General features: G+C 51.6%; 1 protein-coding gene and 1 pseudogene across 1 annotated transcript in view; one reads left to right on the top strand and one right to left on the bottom strand.

Moving 5' to 3' along the window:
* LOC136570728 (uncharacterized) overlaps window positions 1-22708 on the top strand; it is a 2607743-nt pseudogene that overhangs the window by 1307273 nt on the left and 1277762 nt on the right.
* Window positions 1-22708, bottom strand: part of LOC136570729 (uncharacterized) — a 2347277-nt gene that overhangs the window by 1159052 nt on the left and 1165517 nt on the right. The window contains 3 exon segments of the mRNA XM_066571173.1: window positions 13367-13638; window positions 13706-14039; window positions 18702-19680. Coding sequence (XP_066427270.1) covers window positions 13367-13638; window positions 13706-14039; window positions 18702-19680 — 1585 coding nt within the window.

Below are 22708 nucleotides of genomic sequence, written 5' to 3'. Positions count from 1 at the left end.
AGCTGTGAGGGGGCCGGGGCAGAGTGACCTCCCCAGGGACCTCACACAGCCCCCGTGATGTCACACAGCCCCTGTGATGTCACACAGCCCCTGTGATGTCACACAGCCCCTGTGATGTCACACAGCCCCCCCCCCGTGATGTCACACTCCTCCTGTGATATCACACAGCCTCTGTGATGTCACTCAGCCTCTGTAATGTAATGGAGCCCCCATGATGTCACACAGCCACCTGTGATGTCACAACGCCCCCATGATGTCACACAGCCCCATGTGATGTCACACTGCCCCATGTGATGTCACACTGCCCCTATGATGTCACACAGTGTAGTAAATCCCATGGACTAACTTGCACTGCTTGATAATAAGCCAGATAAGAGGATTTATTAACACAGCCCTGTGATGTCACACAACCTCCATATGATGTCATTCAGCTGCTATGTGATGTCACACAGCACATTTGTGATGTCACAGTCACCCTGTGATGTCACAGCCTTCTCTGTGACATCACACAGCTGCTCTGTGACTCTGTGTCACAGACCACATTGTGATGTCCCAGAGCCACCTTCTCTGATGTCACAGCTAGCTCTGTGATGTCACAAGCCCCTCAGTGCTGTCCCACAGCCCACTCTGTGCTGTCACACAGCCCCTTGCTGCCATCCCAGCTGCTCTGTGGCTCTGGGACACAGCCCCAGAGGTGCTGCTGTGACACAGCCCCCGCGGGGACATCCCACAGCCCCGGCCAGTGCTGAGCCCCTGGGAGCTCTGTCTGTGCCCTGCTCGTGTCCCTGAGGGGCCCTGGCAGTGCCCCAGCCCTGCTGGGCTGTGCACAGGAGCTGCTCCTGCCCAGAGCTGTCTCTCTGCAGCTCTGCTGCCCTTGCCAGGAGCTGCCTCTGGGCCAGGAGCCCGGCCCAGCTCAGCAGCACAGACACAGCACAAGGACTTTAATCGCCCTCTGGGCCTTTGCTGCTCTTTGCATCACACCCAGTCCCTCAGAGTGGGCTCAAAGACTTCTCAAGAGCTCACAGTGAGATTGAAATACTGAAGTTTCTTGTACTTTAAAGAGATCCCTGTGAGGGACAGGGCTGAGAAAGTGTCCGCAGGTTCCAGGGAGAGCAGAACACTGGAGGCACTGATGGCAGCTGGGGACAAACAAGGCAAAGGTGTCTCTGGTGCTGAGCAAACCTGGATGTGTTTCAGGAATGCAAAGGGCCAAGGCCTGAGCCCCAGGGCCTGGCCAGGCAGATCCTGTCCCTCCCTCCTTGCTCAGGGCTCTTCCCGGGATGGGCACTGGCATGTGGGGATGGGCAATGCCAAGGGCAGGAGCGTGGGGCGGCCCCTGCCAGGCTGCTGAGCAGGGACAAGGAGGCAATGAGGCCCCAGGCCTGCAAGGGTCACTTGTCCCCTCCTGGCTCAGTCCCAGGGCCAGCAGCCATGGCCAAAGCGCTGCCCAGGTTGGCTCTGTCAGGGCTGTCTTGCAGCTGCTGCCCATCCCTGTGCCCTGTGCAGCCCAGGCTGTCCCACGGTGTCCCTGCCCTGGCCTCTGTCCCTGCAGGCTCTCGGCATCCCCCGGCTGCCCCACCTGGCTGGGCCCTTCCTTTGCTGACAGGTCTGCCTCCTGCCTGCCCCTGCCTGCCCACACAAAGCCTGGGGCTGCTCCAGGCTCCTGCTGGGGACGTGCTGCACCACAGCCCTGCCCTGACAGGGAAATTCCTTTCTCCTGGTGCCACTCTGGGCCTCCACAGCTGCCCTTGGCGTTGATTCTTTCTCTCTCTGCCTGTTTTCCACTATGTCAAAAGGATCCACCATCCCTGAAATCGCTCTTTAAACACTCTCATGGCTCTGCTCCACTGTCCTCAGTCTCCACCCCACTGAGCACAGAGCTCCTTTGTCCCTATACAGTGCTCATGGGCCCAAGGCCTCCAACCCCCCACTCCTTGGGACATCTCTGGGCCCTCTCCAAAGTGTTTCCAAATGAAAACATTCAGCTCAGGGTCTAAAGAAATCACCAGAGGACAGGGCCAGCCTGACCTGTCTGTCCTGGCTACTTTTGACTGGGAGCAATGCTTGGATATACAGAATTTGGGAGGCCAAATTCTAATTTTGGCCATGGTCCCTGGAAAAGAAGGCTGGTTCTTTTCCATAGGAATGAAGGAAAGAGCCCCTCTGTTTCAGGGACAGATGTGAGGTGACCACCAGAGGCCAAGGCCAGCCAGAGCTGGCAGGTTTTGTTTTGTGAGATACCCTTGCAAATAGGAATTATTTTAGGCAGAGTACCCATTTTGGCAATGGGCATCTGGAAAGTCAGACAGCTCTTTTCCATAGCAAGGAAAGCAGAGAGCCCCAGTGCTCCAGGAGCTGATGAGAGGCAGCCCTTGACACCCCAAGATCAGCCAGAGCTGTCAGGTGGCCCCTGGGAGGCCAAGCCAGCCAGAGCTGTTCCATGTTCCCTGGGTTCCATGGGGCCCCAGAGTGTCCCAATGGTCCCTTGCTTCCATGGGGCCCTGAGGTGTCATAATGCCCCCTTGGTGACAGGAGGCCCTGAAGGTTGGAATGGTCTCCATGGTTCCATCAGGCCCCACAGAGCCCCAGTGGTCTCTGGGTCCATGGAGCCCCTCTGTGTCACCATGGCCCCTTGGTTCTGTGGGCTCCAGTGGTGCCACAATGATCCCCTTGGTTCCCTGGGCTCCAGTGGTGCCACAATGATCCCCTTGGTTCCATGGGCTCCAGTGGTGCCACAATGATCCCCTTGGTTCCATGGGCTCCAGAGGTGCCACAATGATCCCCTTGGTTCCATGGGCTCCAGTGGTGCCACAATGATCCCCTTGGTTCCATGGGCTCCAGTGGTGCCACAATGATCCCCTTGGTTCCATGAGGTCCCCACAGTGTCCCAGGGATCTCCATGGGAAGGAAAGAACCCAGCCCCACTGTTGCAGGCGCAGCCACCACAGGCCAAGGCCAGCCAGCCTTGACGGTACTGGCAGATTTTGCCTGGGAGCAACCCTTGGATATTGAGAATTTCAGAGGTGGAATCCCAATTTCAGACATGGACACTGGAGGAGAAGGATGGTTCTTTTCCATAGGAAGGAAAGCACAGAACACCGGTGGTGTCTCAGGGGCAGATGAAAGGCGGCCATCAGAGGCCAAGGCCAGCCAGACCTCTCTGTCCTGGCAGCTTTTGTCTGAAAGCAACCCTTGGATATCGGGAATTTGGGAGGTGGAACCCCAATTTCAGCCGTTTCTGCATGGATAAGAAGGACGGTTCTTTTCCATAGGAAGGAAAGCACCCAGCCCCAGTGTTTGGACAGCAGGGGAGAGGCACCCCCAGGAGGCCAAGGGCAGCCAGACCTGTCTGTCCTGGCAGCTTTCACCTGGGAGCAATCCTTGGATGTACGGAGTTTTGGAGGTGGAATCCCAGTTTTGGCCATGGTCAAGATGGGTGGTTTTGCCCATAGGAAAGTAAAGCACAAAGTCCAAGTGTTTAGGAAGAAGATGAGAGGTGGCCACCCTCAGGCCAAGCCAGCCAGCCCTGTCTCTCCTGGCATCTTTTGTCTCGGGGCTTTCCTTGGACATTGGGCATTTTGGAGGGGGAATCTCAGTTTTGGCTGTGGGTGTCTGGACAGGAAGAAGAGCTCTTTTCATAAGGAAGGAAAGCACCCAGCCCCAGTGTTTCAGAGGCAGATGAGGGCCAGCCCTCAGGAAGCCAAGGCCAGCCAGACTTGTCACTCCTGGCAGCTTTTGTCTGGGAGCTATCCTTGGATATAATGAATTCCAGAGGCAGTTGCCCAATTTTGACCATAAGTGCCTGGTTCAGATGGAGGGTTTTTTCCCACAAGAAATAAAAGTGATAATGGAGCCCTGGAAAATGTTAAAAATCGTCTTTGAAAATATTGGGCTTTGTGTTTTCTCAGATCACTGCACCTGCGTAAGCAGTATGATAAAAGATATAATTGTTAGATGTGGTGATTGTTTAGTAATTAAATATAATTATTATATAACCATAAGAAGAATCGTGAGAAACTATGTTGGAAATTTAAAGGGGGCTATGTTTAGCTGAAATCTGTGCATACAATAGAAGAATATAAGTTTAATAATTACATGAAAGTTATGTAATAATAGAGGATAAAACACGTTCACCTCGAATGTATGGTCGGAATCAGATTTGGGTGGAAACTACCCCGATTCCCAGAGCTCTTGAATAAAAAGCACCGCATATAATCGCTGATGTGATTATGTGTTTCTGAACGCTAACATTTTGGCGACCCCGGATGGGACCCTGCGGGTGCTGCTGAGCGAGTTTCGCGACTCGACCGCGCTCCAGCCGGCACCGAGGGATTCTCGGGGAGCTCGATCGGCCACGATTGCTTCTGCCGCTCGCAACAGCCCTGGGAGAAAGGTAAGGTGCTTTTTACTTTGGTTTGGGTGCCTGCCAATGAGACGCAGCGAAAGCTACGCTTGGTTGGGCTAAAGGAATTCCTGCTGGTACAAGCCCAGGCGCCGTTCCATAAGACAATTGCGAAAGCGTTGCGGGTTCAGCAATTTGTGGTATATTTGGAATGGAGAAACTTAAAGGGATTTTGGGCGGCAACACCTCTATCCCGCAAAGTTCTCCTTTGGGGTGCTTATTAGCACATTGGAAACAGGGGAATTTTGGGGAAGAATTACGTAAAGCTAAGTTGATTGATTATTGTAATACATGGTGGCCAGAATATGCCTTGGAGAATGGCGAAAAATGGCCGAAATACGGGACTCTGCAATATAACACTATTTCACAGTTAATGTCCTTTTGTAAACAAGAAGGAAAATGCGATGAGGTTCCATATGTTGATTTGTTTTTCTATTTACGGAGAAAGCCAGAATGGCAGGATGAATGTGGATTAATGATGGTTAAAACATCTGCAAGCAATAAGTGTGGGGTTTGTGAGGAACGTTGTTTGGAACTTGGCGTTGAAAGAAAGCCTGAGTAGGGAAAATTATACAGATATTGATTTACAGGTAGCTCCAATAGGAACAAGAGAACCGAACCCGATCCCACCTGTTCCATCTGTCCCTATCCCACTGCCTGCTCCTACCCCACCTAGTCCTGAACCTGTCTCGTCTAGTACACCCTTCCCTCTTTATTCTCCTCTCCCATCGTCACCTGATCCCTCTTCCTCGGAAGATGAGCAAAACCTAACTGTGGCAGGAAGGAGAGAGAGAGAATCAACGATGGGGTAGCCCACAGAACCAGGAGTCGGTCTAACCTTGCCCCAGTTATGGATAGAAAAGACATAGGCAGACAAAAACGGACTGTAATTGCCCCCTTGCGACAAATTGTAGGAGTGGAAGGGCCAGTATTTATAAAAGTGCCTTTCTCTGCTGCAGATTTAGTTATTTGGAAACAATCAGACAGAATTTATAGAGAAAATCCTGATAAAATGGCATGAGTATTAAAAATGGTTATAAAAAACTCAAAATCCTGACTGGGATGACATACAATAATATGTATATTAATATATTATATATATATTTATATATATATACTTTTATATAGCATATTAATATATCTAATATATGAATATTAGATACTTTGATGGATTCTACTGAGAAAGAGATGGTACTTAAGGCAGACAAAGAAAGGGTAAGAGAGAACATCAGAAACAGACTCGTAACAGGGAATTTAGATGAGAATTTCCCAATTGAGGATCCATCCAAATTGGGACCCTAATTTATTTTGCGATGTGGGGAGACTACGGAAATATCAAGAGTGGATCCAAATAGGAGTTCAGAATGCTGTGCCCAAAACTATAAATGGGTCTTAACTATATGAAGTTCAGCAGGAAGAGACAATGTCCAGACTTGAACAACCAGTTTCACCAGGGTAATCAGTGCCAGCAGGTTACCAAGGGGATGGTTTTGGGGGAGTATACCAGCTGACTAGACACAGAGCAAGTAGAACAAGTTAAGGAACCTGTTATAAATAAACAATTAGGACATAAAGAGGTCAAATTTCTAATAGATACAGGAGCTACTCACTCGGTATTGAATGATTTGCAAGGACAAATTTGGGACAAGGAAACAACAATAGTCGGCGCTACAGGGAAAGAGGAAAAACGGCCATTCTTGCAACCCCTAGATTTGTGTTTTGGGAACAAAGTTATAACACACGAATTCCTATACATACCTGAGTGTCCAATTCCGCTTTTAGGGAGAGATTTGCTAGCAAAACTTGATGCGGTAATAACCTTTGAAAATGGGGAGCTTATAATGAATGAATCAAAGACAGGACAGATTTTAATGATCTAAGAAAAACCTGTTCCCTCTATCCCTAGGGAGGTAGGAGATGCAGTGATTCCCTCTGTATGGGAGACAGATATACCAGGGAAATCTAAATTGGCACAACCAGTGCATGTAGAGTTAAAAGAAGGGGCGAGGGCTCTACAAGTCAAACACTATTCCATAAAACCAGAAGCATGGCAAGGAATAAGTAAAGATTATTGAGAAATTCTTGAAATACCAAATTTTAGAAGAATGTGAATCAGAATTTACTACACCAATATTTCCAGTAAAGAAGCCAAATGGTGAATATAGATAAGTGCAGAATTTGAGAGCAATAAATAAAATAACAAAGGACATTTCTCCAGTGGTAACAAATCCTTACATATTGCTAACATCCGTAAAGGAGATATATAAGTGGTTTAGTGTAATTGATTTAAAAGATGCCTTTTTCTGCATCCCCCTTGACAAAGAAAGTAGGAAACTGTTTGCCTGTGAGTGGGAAAACCCAGGGAATGGGAGAAAGACCCAGCTCACCTGGACACGATATAAGAACTCACCGACCCTATTAGGAAACCAACTGGCAAAGGAGCTGGAGATTTGGACCGAGAGTGGGCAAGTACCAAGAGACCAATACCTGTTGTTGCAGTATGTTGATGATATACTAATAGCTACAGAAGAAGAGCAACCTGTATAAAGGTAACCATTGATATTTTAAATTCACTGGGAATGGGAGGTTATAAAGTACCCAGAGGAAAGGCACAAATTGCCCAACAGACTGTGATCTACCTGGGATGTGAAATTTCACAAGGGCAATGAAAACTAGGCACTAACCGTATCCAAGCTATTTGTGCTATTCCAGAGCCCCAGAATCTACATGAGCTGCGAGTCTTCCTCGGGATGGCAGGATGGTGTCGCCTGTGGATCATGGACTATGGACGGATTGCGAAACCCCTGTGTGAAGCTCAGAAGATGCAGCCATTCACCTGGGGCAAGCCACAGAAAGAAGCCTTCCTAAAATTAAAGGAAGCACTGACAACTGCTCCAGCATTAGGGTTACCTGATCTGTCTAAAGATTTTCAGCTGTTTGTCCATGAAAGGCTGCACCTAGCACTCGGAGTCCTGACCCAAGGTCTGGGAAGCTGGAAAAGGCCGGTGGGCTACTTTTCCAAACAACTTGACAGCATAAGTGCCGGGTGGCCTCCATGTCTGCGGGCAGTCGCAGCCACTGTGATGCTGATACAAGAAGCCAGGAAGCTCACTATGGGAAGGCACATAGATGTCAATGTACCACACATGGTAACCACTGTCTTAGAGCAGAAGGGGGGCATTGGCTATCCCCAAGCAGGATGATGAAATTCCGGGTAGTCCTGACTGAGCAGGATGATGTCACATTAAAAACAACTAACCTTTTGAATCCAGCTTTGTTCCTAGGTACCACAACTGAAGAAGGCCCATTAGAGCATGACTGTGTGGAGGTAATAGAGTACACCTACTCAGCAAGAGAAGACCTGAAAGACGTCCCACCAGAGCAGCCAGAGTGGGAGCTGTTTACAGATGGGAGCAGCTTCGTGGAAAATGGAACCAGATACGCTGGGTATGTGGTAACAACAGTCAGTACAGCAGTGGAGGCAAAGGCATTACCACCAAATACATCTGCCCAGAAGGCAGAACTGGTTGCTTTAACCAGGGCACTAGAATTAAGTGAAGGGAAAAAGGTAAATATCTGGACTGACTCAAAATATGCTTTTGGAGTGGTGAATGTACACGGAGCACTATGGAAAGAAAGAGGACTATGGTCCTTCTCAGGGTATGCACATTAAACATCAGGATGCAGTCCTGCAATTGATAAAGCAGTACAAAAACCTGAACAAGTGGCAATTATACACTGCAAAGCACAGCAATCAGGAAACTCCAAAATCTGTGAGGGAAATCGAAAGGCAGACTGGGCAGCCTGACAGGTTGCTCGAGAGGTGCAAACAACAATGGCATTGATACCTTTAAAGCTTAATGTATCCCAATTCAATTTGCCTCCAGAACCAAAATATTCAGTAGAAGATGAGAGACTGGCACGTTTGCTAAATGCACAAAAGAATTCAGAAGGATGGTATGTGACTGCACAAGGACAGATAGTGGTACCCCCTTCATAATGAGAGAAGTTCTACAAATTAAACATAACGAATGTCATTGGGGAGCAGAGGCATTGGTAAAATTGCTAAAGCAGAGTTTAATTTCAGTACGGATGTTAACAATGGCAAAATCAGTAATGTCAAAGTGTGATATCTGCTTGAAAAACAACCCAGTGGCTCGACGACAGGCACAGCTAGGAAGAATTCGGATAGGAATAGAGCCAGGAGACTATTGGCAGGTAGATTTTGTAGAACTGCCAAGAACTCGAGGATACAAATACCTGTTAGTGGGGGTTGACACATTCTCTGGGTGGCCAGAAGCCCTTCCCTGTGGCACCAACCAAGCAAAGGAAACAGTAAAGTGGTTACTACAGGAGATTATTCCCAGTTCGGGGTGCCCCTAGGGTATCATCAGATAGGGGGCCCCATTTCATAGCTACAGTAGTAAGAGAGGTAAGTAGATTGCTGGGGATAACTTGGGACCTCCACACACCATGGAGACCCCAGTCGAGTGGACAGGTAGAGAGGATGAATCAGACACTAAAGAGGCAAATCAGTAAAATATGCCAAGAAGCCAAATTGCAGTGGCCCCAGGCTTTGCCAATAGCACTGTTGAGGATTCGGATAAAGCCTAGGAGTGGGATGTCAGTCAGTCCTTATGAGATATTGCATGGGAAACCATATGAATCTCCTGAGCCTAACCCTAATGTGCACGTCACAGGAAAGCAGGAAGTGTATAATTATGTTCTGTCTCTCAGGAAAACTTTAGCTCGGCTCCGGAGCATCCTCGTGTGGAATAGACCGCTGACTCTCGAGAACCCAGTTCATAACATACATCCAGGAGACGAGGTGTACATCAAGAACTGGAACGAAGAACCGCTGAAAGAAAAGTGGAGTGGGCCCCACCAGGTACTGCTGACCACCTTTACAGCAGCCAAAGTAGCCGGCGTGGACCCCTGGATTCACTACACCCGAGTGAAGAAAATCCATCCTGGATCACGGACTGTGTAAACTGTGGAACCAACAAGGCTGCAGATAAGATGTGTTTAATTGCTTCAGAATGCTATCAGTAATTGTGCCAATGTTATGGTCATTAATGTCTTTGGGATGTGGAATGCAAAATGATCAACTAAACACTCTTCATTCTAGAATGAAGAGAGAGGGACAAGGAGAAACACAGGTGATAAAGGATTCTAATGCAGTTTGGGCTGAGAATGTAATGATTGGATTAGTCAAAGACTTTGCCAAAATGCAAAACACCTGTAGAATAACTGCCTGTCTGCCAATACCAAAGGCAGCAGGAGACCCAGTAAATTGGGGAATCATAACATCAAAACTACCTGAAATACAAAACAACAAAACAATTGCATGCAAACAGGTACCTGAGTCGAGGCAAGTAGTCAAGGAAACTTGGGAGAAAATAGGAATATGGATGAGACCCATGAGCCAGAAAGACTGTATTCTAAATGATGGCACACTAGGAACCCCTATGGGAGAATCAGGAGGCATCACACAATGGCAATGCTATTTGCCACACTATAAAAAGATTATAGAAAATGTTACAGAAACCACTCTGGTATGGAAGTGTGAGGCCAAGGATCAGAAAGGTCAGACAGAGCCTTGGGACAGTGCGTGGTCTGTGAGTATCCTTCAAAGATTCCAATGTATGGCAAACACCCCTTGGTGCATTAAGTGGGAAGGCCCCGAGAATGAAACAGATCCAGCAGTAACAAACACTGCCACCAGTAGCAGAACGAGGGCAGACAAAGTAAGTTGGTGGGCATGTAATAAAACTTATGACTGCACTTTGGATGATGCAGAGATAAAGCAGATGCCACCCCTGGCAATAGCCCTACAAACTGGCTGTGCTTGCAGAAGGATCAAACATAAACAAGGCAGAGTGAATTATAAAGCAGTTGTAGGATGTACCAGGAGTACAGTCTGAGGTCCAGGACAATTTGTATGGGCAACAAGCGATGGCACCTGGACAACACATCTGCCTGTAGATGGGAAAGTAAAGGAAATTACTTTAGGCCTCCCAACCTCATGTCCAATTTGGAAAAAGTCCCCATTTAATGGAAAACATGAACTTGTGCAGATAAGAGCAAGACAAGAAGTTCTAGACAATGAAAATCCAGATGACACTTGGCAAGAACCCTCTGGTGGAGTGAAATTTGGGTGGGCCCTAGAGTCTTTGCTCGGTCCTACAGCAAACTATCAGAGTAGAAGATGCTGTACAAACTTACAGGTCAGGTAGATAGACTGGCAAGAGTCACCCGGGAAGGATTTAAAGAATTAAACGTACAATTACAAGCCACCACAAAAATGACTTTACAAAATCGATTAGCCTTAGATTTGTTACTCCTGAAAGAGCATGGAGTATGTGGATTTTTAAAGGGACGGGTTGGTCATTGCTGCGTTCACATCCCAAATGTAACTGCAGATGTAGAATATGACATCAATCAGTTGAAACAAAGAGAGCATGAAGCACAAGAAGAGCAAAAGGATTTGACTACGACCTGGCTAGGCAAAATCTTTAAAGGGTTAGGGTGGAATGTGAGTTCATGGATTAAATCTATCATTGAGAGTGTGATAATCTTACTAATTGTATTCTTAGCAATTTGGTTAGTTCACAGCATCTTAAAAGGAGAGATACAGAAGAAAACATCCTGGAACCAGAAGATAATAAAGGCACTGACACGAGATCCACGCCCACCATCTTCTGGTTCTCCAGTGCGTGACAGCATCCACGACAACGTTTACATCAACCATGGCCTTGAAGAACGTCAAGAATAAATTGAGAAATAAAGGACTGTATCAAGTGAAAACATTTACACCTATAGTCAAGGGAAAATGCTTTCAAAGGGGGGAGAATGATAGTGGGGCCCTGGAAAAATGTCAAAAATAGACTCTGAAAATGTTAGGCTTTGTGCTTGCCAGATCATGTGAAATCGCACCTGCGTAAGCAGAACATGATAAATGATATAATTGTTAGATGTGATGATTATTTAGTAATTAAATATAATTATTGTTTAATCATAAGAAGAATCATGAGAAACTATGTTAGAAGTTTGAGGGGGGCCACAAGGAGCCCATGCTTGGCTGAAATCTATGTATACAATAGAAGAATTGAAGTTTAGTCATTAACATGAAAGTTATATAAGGATAGAATATAAAAACATGTTCATCCTGAACCCATGTCGGAGTCAGATTTGGGTTGGTACCCCTGACACCCAGAGCTCTTCAATAAAAGCACCTGCATATAATCATTCTGGTGATTATGTGTTTCTGAACGCTAATATACCCAGTAAAGTGTTAAACCCTTCCCAGTTGCTGTGCATGAGGCTCTATGAATATGCACCAGGCTGATGTAAGGGGAAAGGTATTTCAGGGGATCCCTGAAGGTAACAGGGTGCTCCTGGCTGAGTGCCAAGATGCACCCAGTTTACATCTTCCAAGAACTGTTTAGCATGGCTCTGCCCTGGATCTGCCTTTTTAGAGCATGCAGATTCCTTGGCTGTGGTTTTAGTCCATTCTCTTTATCACCTCCAGTTTTTGGGCCTTGGTGCACTCTGCCTTCAGACAGTGAGTGCTGATAGTTGGCAGATCTGTACAGGTGTCCTCATCCTGGGTGCATTGGATGTTATCCCATTCAAGCAGGCAGTTTAACACAAGCAGCTATTTCATTGAGCTTAATTAACAACAGAAATAAAAACTTATAACAAAGTTACTTTAAGAAACAGTCCCAGCCCATATGTGATCCCAGCCCATATTTGATCCCAGCCCATATTTGATCCCAGTCTGTGTGGTCCTGCACACACTCCCAGGGTCTGGAATTCCAGTTCCCAGCCAGGAAAAAATGTTCCTGCCCTTGAACTTCCTTCCTATCCTCTCAAAAAATTGCAATAACATTATAAACAAAGATATAATACTTGAAATTAAATAACTTATAATAAAAATGAAATATAAAAATCTCAAGTCTTCTTTACAATACTCCAACAATGATTCAACTCAAACCAACAACTATTACTATAATATTACAAATGCATATAAATAAACAAAATATATATCAAGAAATACCTTTTGAAAGTTTTAACTCAATAATTAATATACTTCAGATAAAAAATACCTAAAAAACTAACATACAATCTAACACACCTTAGTAAAACAATTCATATTACAAATATACTAAACACAAAACCAAACACCACAATAATTTCTCAGACATTTTAACCAAACAATTAAACTTCAATAACATCCGTAAGTACTCCAAAACAATTAAAATTATTTTTAAAAGGTTTATTGGGGGTGCGTGGTTTTATTTGGATATTGGTTTTTTAATTCTTAGAGGCTAGATGATTTAAAAAATGGGACTTGTATAGGAATTGAATCAGCTGAGAAGGTGACACTCTGCAAACAGAAATGACTGAAAATGAACGGGACAGAAATCAGTAACTCTGAAAGTTTTTTTTGCTATCAAATACATCCCACACACCCAGCCCCACACAATCCCCATCCCATTGCTCCAAATTGGGATCCCACTTCTCCCAGTCCCCTTCTAACCCCATCTCACCCTGGTGGCTGTGGAATGGGGAGTTTGGCATGGGATTGAGGTTTTTTAAGGAGGGAACAAGGAATTTGAGGTAGGATGGAGCCTTTTTGGGTTAAAATTCAGTTATTTTTAGTGGAATTTGAGTGGTTTTGAAGTGACAGATTCATCCCTCTTGGCTTTTGGAGTGGAAACACTTGGAGAAGAGAAAAAAATTCAGGCCAAACCAAAGGACAAGCAGGCAGGTGTGTTCCCAACATGGATCACAGGGAATGTGAGTGACCAGGGCTGTGCCCAAAGTGCCTCCTCCAGTGGGGGATGGAGCTGCAGCAGCGCACGAAGCTCTTCCCGCACTCGGGGCACTCGCAGGGCTTCCCTTACCGGTGCCTCCGTTGGTGTTGGGTCAAGGTAGAGCTCCTGGAGAAGCTTTTCCCACACTGGGGACACTCGTAGGGCCTCTCCCCAGTGTGGATGCGCTGGGGGGTGACGAGGGTGGAGTTGCGCTGGAATCCCTTCCCACAGTCGAGGCATTGGAAGGGCCTCTCCTCTGTGTGAATCCGAGAGTGCAGGAGGAGATGGGAGCTGGTCATAAACCTCTTCCTGCATTTATCACACTCATAGGGCCTCTCCCCAGTGTGGATGCGCTGGTGATTGACAAGTTCGGCGTTGCGCTTGAATCCCTTCCCACAGTCGGGGCATTGGAAGGGCCTCTCCTCTGTGTGAATCCGATAGTGCCGGAAGAGACTGGGAGCTGGTCTGATACCTCTTCCCACACTCGGAGCACTCGTAGGGCCTCTCCCCTGTGTGGGTCCTCTGGTGCGAGTTAAGGCGGGAGCTCTGGCTGAAGGTCTTGCCACACTCCCCACATTTGTAGGGCCGTTCCCCAGTGTGGATCCTCTGGTGCACGATAAGGCTGGAGCTCCACCTGAAGCTCTTCCCACACTGCCCACACTTGTAGGGCCATTCCCCAGTGTGGGTCCTCTGGTGCCTGATCAGCTCGGAGTTCCACCTGAAGCTCTTCCCACATTCCACGCACGTGTGGGGCTTCTCCCCATCATGGAGCTGCTCATGGAGCACCAGCTCCGAGCTCTGGCTCCATCTCCGGCCGCCTTCCCGGCCCAGGCTGGCTCTTTCCCCCTCACATCCCCGCCATCTGCGTTTGCAGCCCCTCCTCGAGCGGCATCTCCGGGGCTTTTCCTCCCCGTTGGCTTCCTGCGCCGTGGAGCCGCTCAAAACGGCCTCTGCCACCAGGTTCTGCCGCGGGCATTTGTCCTCCCTGCTCTCCATGCTCAGCTCCTGCTCTGGGGGAGGAAGGACAAGGACAGCATGGGATTTGCCTCCGTGCCACAGGCAAGGGCAACGAGATCCCCCCAGGCCGTCTCTGGGGACGCACTGCCCCCTCTTGGCTCTCCCCATTTCGGGATGCCGGGGCTGTTTGGGCTCCCGGGCTCCCTTCTCCCCTCATTCTCTGCTCTGCGCTGCAGCGGCTCCAAGGAGTCCCCCCTGCCCCTCTCCAGGCTCTTGAGGCTCCCGCCAATGGCGGCGCTCCCCCCTCTCTGGCCTCCCCACTTTGGCCTCCTGGGGGACACAGGGCTCTGCTCCTCCAGGCTGCCTCTGCCGGCAGCCGCCGCCGCCACCCCCCGATGTCCCCCCGAGGGGCCTTTTCCGCTCAGCCTTGGACTTCTTCATTCTCCAAACATCCCCCAAAAACCCAACCCAGGAACCACCCGGGATATCCGGGCCGGGCTCCCCCTCCCCACTCACCTGCGCCATGGGGGGGGCGATGATCCCACAGGTGGGGGCTGCGAATTCAGGCAAGGCTGGAACGCATGGTTCCCCCAGCTCAGCCTTGATCCGCCCTTGTCCCTCCTCTTCCTCCCGCTCCTCCGCTGTCTTATCTCCCCCTCCTTCTTCTCCTCCATCCTTCCTCCCTCTCCTCCTCCCCCCTAACCCCGCCTCCTTCCCTGCTCTTTCTCCTCCCGCTCCTCCTCTTCCATCCCCCCCTCCTCCCCTGTCTTATCCCTACCCCCATCTCCTTTTCCATCCCGCCCCATCCATTCCTTCTCCTCCTTGCCCTCCATCCCTGCCCTTCCCTCCCTCCTCCTCCTCCCCCAGCAGCAGCCACACCCTCGGTGCCCCGTTCCCGCAGCCCTCGCAGCCCGCGGCAGCAGCGGCGATGGAGCCGGGACAGGTCGGCATGGGCAGCGCGGGGCTCTCGGCTGCTCCCAGCCGCTGCGGGCGGGGGGAAGCCGGCCCGGGCCAAAGGAGAGGCAAACTGGGCAAACTGGGGGCTGCACATCCAAACTGGGCCTTGCTGGGGACCCTGCCTGGCCACTGCCAGCCCTTGGGGCTCCTCTCGGCACATCCGCCAGGGGGGAACGCACACAGGCCTGGGGGATCCCAGCAGTGGCAGCACTGCCAGGGACTGGGCTGCACTGGGATCGTACTGGGACTGACTGGGGCTGTACTGGCTTTGTCCTGACATCGTACTGGGATCGTACTGGGAGTGACTGGGGCTGTACTGGCTTTGTACTGACATGAGACTGGGATCATACTGCCATATCAGGGCAGACTGTGATTGCACCTAGGGACACTGGGATCATACTGGGAGTGAGTAAGAGCCTGTGGGGGGCACTTGAGACCATGTTAGGGACAAATGGGATTTACTGGGATGAACTGGGATGGTGCTGAGTGTTACTGGGAGTAGCTGTGAGGAACTGGGGACATGCTAGGAGCAACTGGGTGGAACTGGAACTGAATGGGTGCATGCTGGGGGTGATTGGAAACTGCTGGGCTTATACTGGGGTGAACTGGGATCATGCTGGAGCTGACTGGGATCATTCTGGCAGTGAGTGCCACTACACTGAGGCTGACTGGGAGTGCTTGGGAGCAAATGGGATCATACTGGAAGGAACTGGAAAGATGCTGGAGGGAACTGGGATAAACTGGGAGATACTGGGGGTGACTGGAACAAAAGTGAGGGTGAAAGAGAGCAACTGGAACCATGTGGAGCACAACTGGTTCATACTGGCAGGGACTGGGAGCACATTGGGGCCATATTTGGATCATACTGGGAGGGACTGGACTAATACTGGGAGGATCTGAGAGGGACTGGGAGCACACCCTGCACATCATCCCCCATACTGGGCCTGACTGGGAGCAACTGGGAGCACACTGGCAGCAAATGGCATCATACTGGGACTGACTGGGCTGATCTAGGAAGCAACTGGAACCATACTGGAGGCAGCTGGGACCATACTGGGAGAGACTGGAAGCAACTGGGATTATACTGGGACCACACTGGGAAGGCTGGCATGTGACTGGGATCAAACTGGAGCTTACTGGGATCATATTGGGGTTGAAAGGGAGCGACTGCGATCACACTTTGGGCTACTGGGAGCAACTGAGGGAAACTGGGATGATGCTGCAAGCAAACTGGAGAAACTGGGAAGGACTGGATGCCTGCTGGAGGCAACTGGGATCTACTGGGCATGACTGGGGGATCATACTGGGAGAACTGACACCTTACTGGGGCCACTGGCAGTGCCTGGAAATGACTACAGACATGCTGGGGGCAACTGGGATATACTGGGAGTGTCTGGAACCATACTGGGGGGACTGGAACCACACTGGGAACAACTGGGACCATGCTGGGGAGAACTGGGACCATACTGGGGGCAACTGGGAGTGAGTGGGATCATACTGGGAGGGACTGGGATCATATGGGGAGTGACTGAGACTATAGCAGGGGCAACTGGGTTCAACTGGGACCATCCTGGGAGTGTCTGTAACCATAGGGGAGTGATGGAAGCACACTGGGAACAGCTGGGCCCATGCTGGGAGCAACTGGAATCACTCTGAGGGTGACTGGAATCATGCTGGGATTGACTGGGAGCAACTGGAATGGAGCTGAAAGCAACTGGGAGGAAGTGGGGATGACTGGGAACACGCTTGAAGCAACTGGGATAAACTGGGAGAGACACAGAGTTACTGGGATCATACTTGAGGGTACTGGGGTCATGCTGGCATTGATAGAGAGCAACTGGGATCACACTGGAAGCACTGGAATTGTACTGGGAGTGTCTGGGAGCAACTGGGATTAGACTGCAAGTGACTGGGATCATACTGGGAGTGGCTACAACCATACTGGGATTAGAGTGGGTGTGAGTGGACCCTGACTGGGGGTTACTGGGACCTACCAGGCCCATCCTGAAAGCTGACTGGGGACTTAATTAGCAGAGCTGGGAGCAACTGGGGTAAAACTGGGGGCAAGTGAACCACACTGAGGTAATGGGGAGTGCCTGGCAATCACTGCCAGAATGTTCAGGGCAACTGGGATAGACTGGGAGGGTCTCCGACCATCCAAGTGGTGATTGGGACCAAAGTGGGAGTGACTGGGAAGGTGTTGGGGGAATTGGGAACATACTGGGGTCAAGTGGGAGTGACTGGGGCCCTGCTAGGAGAGACTGGGATCATACTGGGAGTGCCTAGGACTATGCTAGGGACAACTGGGAGAACTGGGAACACACTGGATGAAAGTGCGAGGAACTGGGAGCAACTGGGACTGTGCTGGTAGTAAATTGCATGATCATACGGAAGGACTGGCAGGGACTGTCTTCATACTGGGAGCAACTGGAATCCTGCGGGGAGTGAGGGGATGTGACCAGGATTATACTGGGAGTGCACAGGCCTATACTGGGAGCAAGTGGGCTCATACGGGGAGCAGCCACTGCCTGAAACTGGACCCCCCAAAAACACCTCCCAGGGCCCCCTGATGTCCCCCCGAGGGCCATCTGCGGCTCGGCTTTGGAGCCCTGCCAGCTGCAAACATCCTCCCCAAAATTCCCAAACTCAGGCACCCCCCGGGATATTTGGGCCGCACTCCCGCTGCCCGGGCACCAGCAAAATGGGGGGCGATGCTTCTGGGACTGCGGTGCCTCCAGGGAGCGTCCAGGCCACGAGATTCTCCCTCTCCTCTTGTACTGCGGGTGCTCGGCCTCTTCCTCCCTCCTCCTCCTCCTCCCCCGTTCCTGAAGGCCGAACCGTGAGAGCAAATGGGGCAGGGAAAGGCCGGAACCCTGAGGGGAAAGGGGGCAGGGAAAGGGCGGGAACCGTGAGGGGAAAGGGGGCGAGGAAAGGGCGGGACCGTGAGGGGAAAGGGGCGGGCTCAGGCCAAGGGCGGCAACTGTGAGGGGACACTCTGGGAGGCGGCGCCCTGCAAACAGAACTGCAACATAAACGGGAAAGAAATCAGTAAGTCTGAGAGTTTTATTTGCCATCAAATACATCCCACACACCCAGCCCCCCACAATCCCCATCCTACCTCTCCAAAAAGGGATCACACTTCTGCCTGTCTCCTCCCAAACCCATCTAAGCCTGGTGGCTCTAGAATCGAGTGGGTTTGGCATGGAATTGAGGTTTTCTGAGGTGGGAATGAGCTCTTTTGGGGTAATATTGAGCTGTTTTCAGTGGGATTAGGGTTGTTTTGAGGTGACAGATCCATCCCTTTTGGCTTTTGGAGTGCAAAGAGATGGAGAACAGAGAAACATTAAGGTGAAAAAAAAAGGAAAACAAGCCACCTGTGTTCCTAACATGGACCACAGGGAATGTGGCTCACCAGGGTTGTGCCCAAAGTACCTCCTCCAGTGGGGGGATGGAGCTGGAGCAGCGCATGAAGCTCTTCCCGTACTCGGGGCACTCACAGGGCTTCCCTTACCGGTGCCTCCGTTGGTGTCGGGTCAAGTTAGAGCTGCAAGAGAAGCTCTTCCCACACTGGGGACACTCGTAGGACCTCTCCCCAGTGTGGATGCGCTGGTGAATGATGAGGCTGGAGTTGTGCTTGAATCCCTTCCCACAGCTGGGGCAGCGGAATGGCCTCTCATCTGTGTGAATCCGATAGTGCAGGAGGAGATTGGAGCTGGTCTGAAACCTCTTCCTGCATTTATCACACTCGTAGGGCCTCTCCCCAGTGTGGATGCGCCGGTGCTTGACGACGGTGGAGTTGCGCTTGAATCCCTTCCCACAGTCAGGACATTGGAAGGGCCTCTCCTCTGTGTGATTCGGAAAGTGCAGGAGGAGATGGAAGCTGGTCAGAAACCTCTTCCTGCATTTATCACACTCATAGGGCCTCTCCCCAGTGTGGGTCATCTGGTGCCTGATTAGGTCAGATCTCTGGCTGAAGCGCATCCCACACTCCCCACACTCGTAGGGTCTCTCCCCAGTGTGGATCCTCTGGTGCTTTATAAGGGCAGAGCTCCTCCTGAAGGTCTTCCCACACTCCCCACACTCGTAGGGCCGTTCCCCAGTGTGGATCCTCTGGTGCACGATCAGGTCGGAGTTCCACCTGAAGCTCTTCCCACACTCCCCACACTCGCAGGGCCGTTCCCCAGTGTGGAGCCTCTGATGCTGGAACAGGTTCCCTTTGTGTCCAAAGCTCTTCCCACATTCCACACATTGGTAGGGCCGTTCCCCAGTGTGGATGCGCTGGTGCTTCACGAGGGTGGAGTTGCGTTGGAATCCCTTCCCACAGTCGGGGCAGTGGAAGGGCCTCTCCTCTGTGTGACTCTGATAGTGTCGGAGGAGATGGGAGCTGGTCTGAAACCTCTTCCTGCAGTGATCACACTCGTAGGGCCGTTCCCCAGTGTGGGTCCTCTGGTGCCTGATCAGGTCAGAGTTCCACCTGAAGCTCTTCCCACACTCCTCGCACATGTGGGGCTTCTCCCCATCATGGAGCTGCTCATGGAGCACCAGCTCCGAGCTCTGGCTCCATCTCCGGCCGCCTTCCCGGCCCAGGCTGGCTCTTTCCCCCTCACATCCCCGCCATCTGCGTTTGCAGCCCCTCCTCGAGCGGCATCTCCGGGCCTTTTCCTCCCCGTTGGCTTCCTGCGCTGTGGAGCCGCTCAAAACGGCCTCTGCCACCAGGTTCTGCCGCGGGCATTTGTCCTCCCTGCTCTCCATGCTCAGCTCCTGCTCTGGGCGAGGAAGGACAAGGACAGCATGGGATTTGCCTCCGTGCCACAGGCAAGGGCAACGAGATCCCCCCAGGGCATCCCCGGCAGGACGGCACTGCCCCCCGATGTCCCCCCGAGGGGCCTTTTCTGCTCAGCCTTGGACTTCTTCATTCTCCAAACATCCCCCAAAAACCCAACCCAGGACCCCCGGGATATCCGGGCCAGGCTCCCCCTCCCCGCTCACCTACGCCATGGGGGGGGCGATGATCCCACAGGTGGGGGCTGCGAATTCAGGCAGGGCTCGAGACCGCGTGGCTCCCACAGCTCAGCCTTGATCCGCCTTTGTCCCTCCTCTTCCATCCCCGCTCATCATCCGCCTCCTCGCTAACCCCACCTCCTTCTCCTTCTCCCCCCTCCTCTTCATAGCCCCATCTCCCCCTTCCTAACCCCGCCTCCTCCTCCCCCTCCATCTCTGCCCTCCTCCTCCTGCTAAGCCTTGATCCGCCTTTGTCCCTCCTCTTCCTCTCGCTCCTCCTCTTATCTCCACCTCCTTCTTCTCCTCCATCCCTCCTCCCTCTCCTCCCCACCCTCACCCCGCATCCTTCATTACTCTTTCTCCTCCTGCTCCTCCTCTTCCATCCCCCCTCCTCCTCATCCCCTATCTTATCCCCACCCCCCATCTCCTTTTCCATCCCGCCCCTTCCATCCCTCCCCCTGCTCCTCCCCGCTAACCCCGCCTCCTCCTCCCCCTCCATCCCTGCCCTTCCCTCCCTCCTCCTCCTCCCCCAGCAGCAGCCACACCCTCGGTGCCCCGTTCCCGCAGCCCTCGCAGCCCGCGGCAGCAGCGGCGATGGAGCCGGGACAGGTCGGCATGGGCAGCGCGGGGCTCTCGGCTGCTCCCAGCCGCTGCGGGCGGGGGGAAGCCGGCCCGGGCCAAAGGAGAGGCAAACTGGGCAAACTGGGGGCTGCACATCCAAACTGGGCCTTGCTGGGGACCCTGCCTGGCCACTGCCAGCCCTTGGGGCTCCTCTCGGCACATCCGCCAGGGGGGAACGCACACAGGCCTGGGGGATCCCAGCAGTGGCAGCACTGCCAGGGACTGGGCTGCACTGGGATCGTACTGGGAGTGACTGGGACTGTACTGGCTTTGTTCTGACATCGTACTGGGATCGTACTGGGAGTGACTGGGGCTGTAGTGGCTTTGTACTGGGATCATACTGGGAATGTACTGGGGATGTACTGGCTGTGTACTTGGATTGTACTGGGAGTGACTGGGAATATACTGGCATCATACTGGGATCATACTGGGAGTGACTGGGACAATTCTAGGTTTCTATTGATATTATACTGGTATCGTGCTGGGACGGGACTGGGTTTGTACTGACATCATACTGGGATCACACTGCCATGCCAGGGCAGACTGTGATCGCACTGATGGACACTGGGATCATACTGGGATCATACTGGGAGAGAGTAGGAGCCTGCAGGAGGCAACTGAGACCACGTTAGGGGCAAATGGGATATACTGGGAGTGACTGGGATGGAGGAGCTGTGAGCAACTGGGATCATGCTAGGAGCAACTGGGAGGATCTGGGAGTGACTGGGAGCCTGCTGGGGGTGATTGGAAACTGCTGGGCTTATACTGGGATGAACTGGGATCATGCTGGAGCTGACTGGGATCATTCTGGCAGTGAGTGCCACTACACTGAGGCTGACTGGGAGTGCTTGGGAGCAAATGGGATCATACTGGAAGGAACTGGAAAGATGCTGGAGGGAACTGGGCTACCCTGGGAGATACTGGGGGTGACTGGAACAAAAGTGAGGGTGAAAGAGAGCAACTGGAACCATGTGGAGCACAACTGGTTTATTCTGGCAGGGACTGGGACCACACTGGGCTCATCTCTGGATCATACTGGGAGGGACTGGACTAATACTGGGAGGATCTGAGAGTGACTGGGAGCACACCCTGCACATCATCCCCCAGACTGGGCCTGACTGGGGGCAACTGGGAGCACGCTGGCAGCAAATGGCATCATACTGGAATTACTGGGCTGATCTAGGGAGCAACTGGAACCACACTGGAGGCAGCTGGGACCATACTGGGAGAGACTGGCAGCAACTGGGATTATACTGGGACCACACTGGGAGGGCTGGCATGTGACTGGGATCAAACTGGAGCTTACTGGGATCATATTGGGGTTGAAAGGGAGCGACTGCGATCACACTTTGGGCTACTGGGAGCAGCTGAGGGAAACTGGGATGATGCTGCAAGCAAACTGGAGGAACTGGGAAGGACTGGATGCATGCTGGAGGCAACTGGGATCTACTGGGCATGACTGGGGGATCATACTGGGATAACTGACACCTTACTGGGGCCACTGGCAGTGCCTGGGAATGACTACAGACATGCTGGGGGCAACTGGGATATACTGGGAGTGTCTGGAACCATACTGGGGGAACTGGAACCACACTGGGAACAACTGGGACCATGCTGGGGAGAACTGGGACCACGCTGGGAGCAACTGGGAGTGAGTGGGACCATGCTGGGTGGGACTGGGATCATCTGGGGAGTGACTGGGACTAGAGCAGGGGCAACTGGGTTCAACTGGGACCATCCTGGGGGTGTCTGTAACCATAGGGGAGTGATGGAAGCACACTGGGAACAGCTGGGCCCATGCTGGGAGCAACTGGGATCACACTGGGGGCACTGGCATCAGACTGGGAGTGACTGGGAGCAACTGGGATTAGACTGCAAGGGACTGGGATCATACTGGGAGTGGCTACACTCATACTGGGATTATACTGGGCGTGAATGGAACCTGACTGGG

Source organism: Molothrus aeneus, unplaced genomic scaffold, assembly GCF_037042795.1.
Source record: "Molothrus aeneus isolate 106 unplaced genomic scaffold, BPBGC_Maene_1.0 scaffold_36, whole genome shotgun sequence".
In the NCBI taxonomy this organism is placed as follows: domain Eukaryota; kingdom Metazoa; phylum Chordata; class Aves; order Passeriformes; family Icteridae; genus Molothrus; species Molothrus aeneus.
The sequence above is the reverse complement of the archived record's forward strand: the minus strand, read 5'-3'. Positions and strand labels throughout refer to the sequence as shown.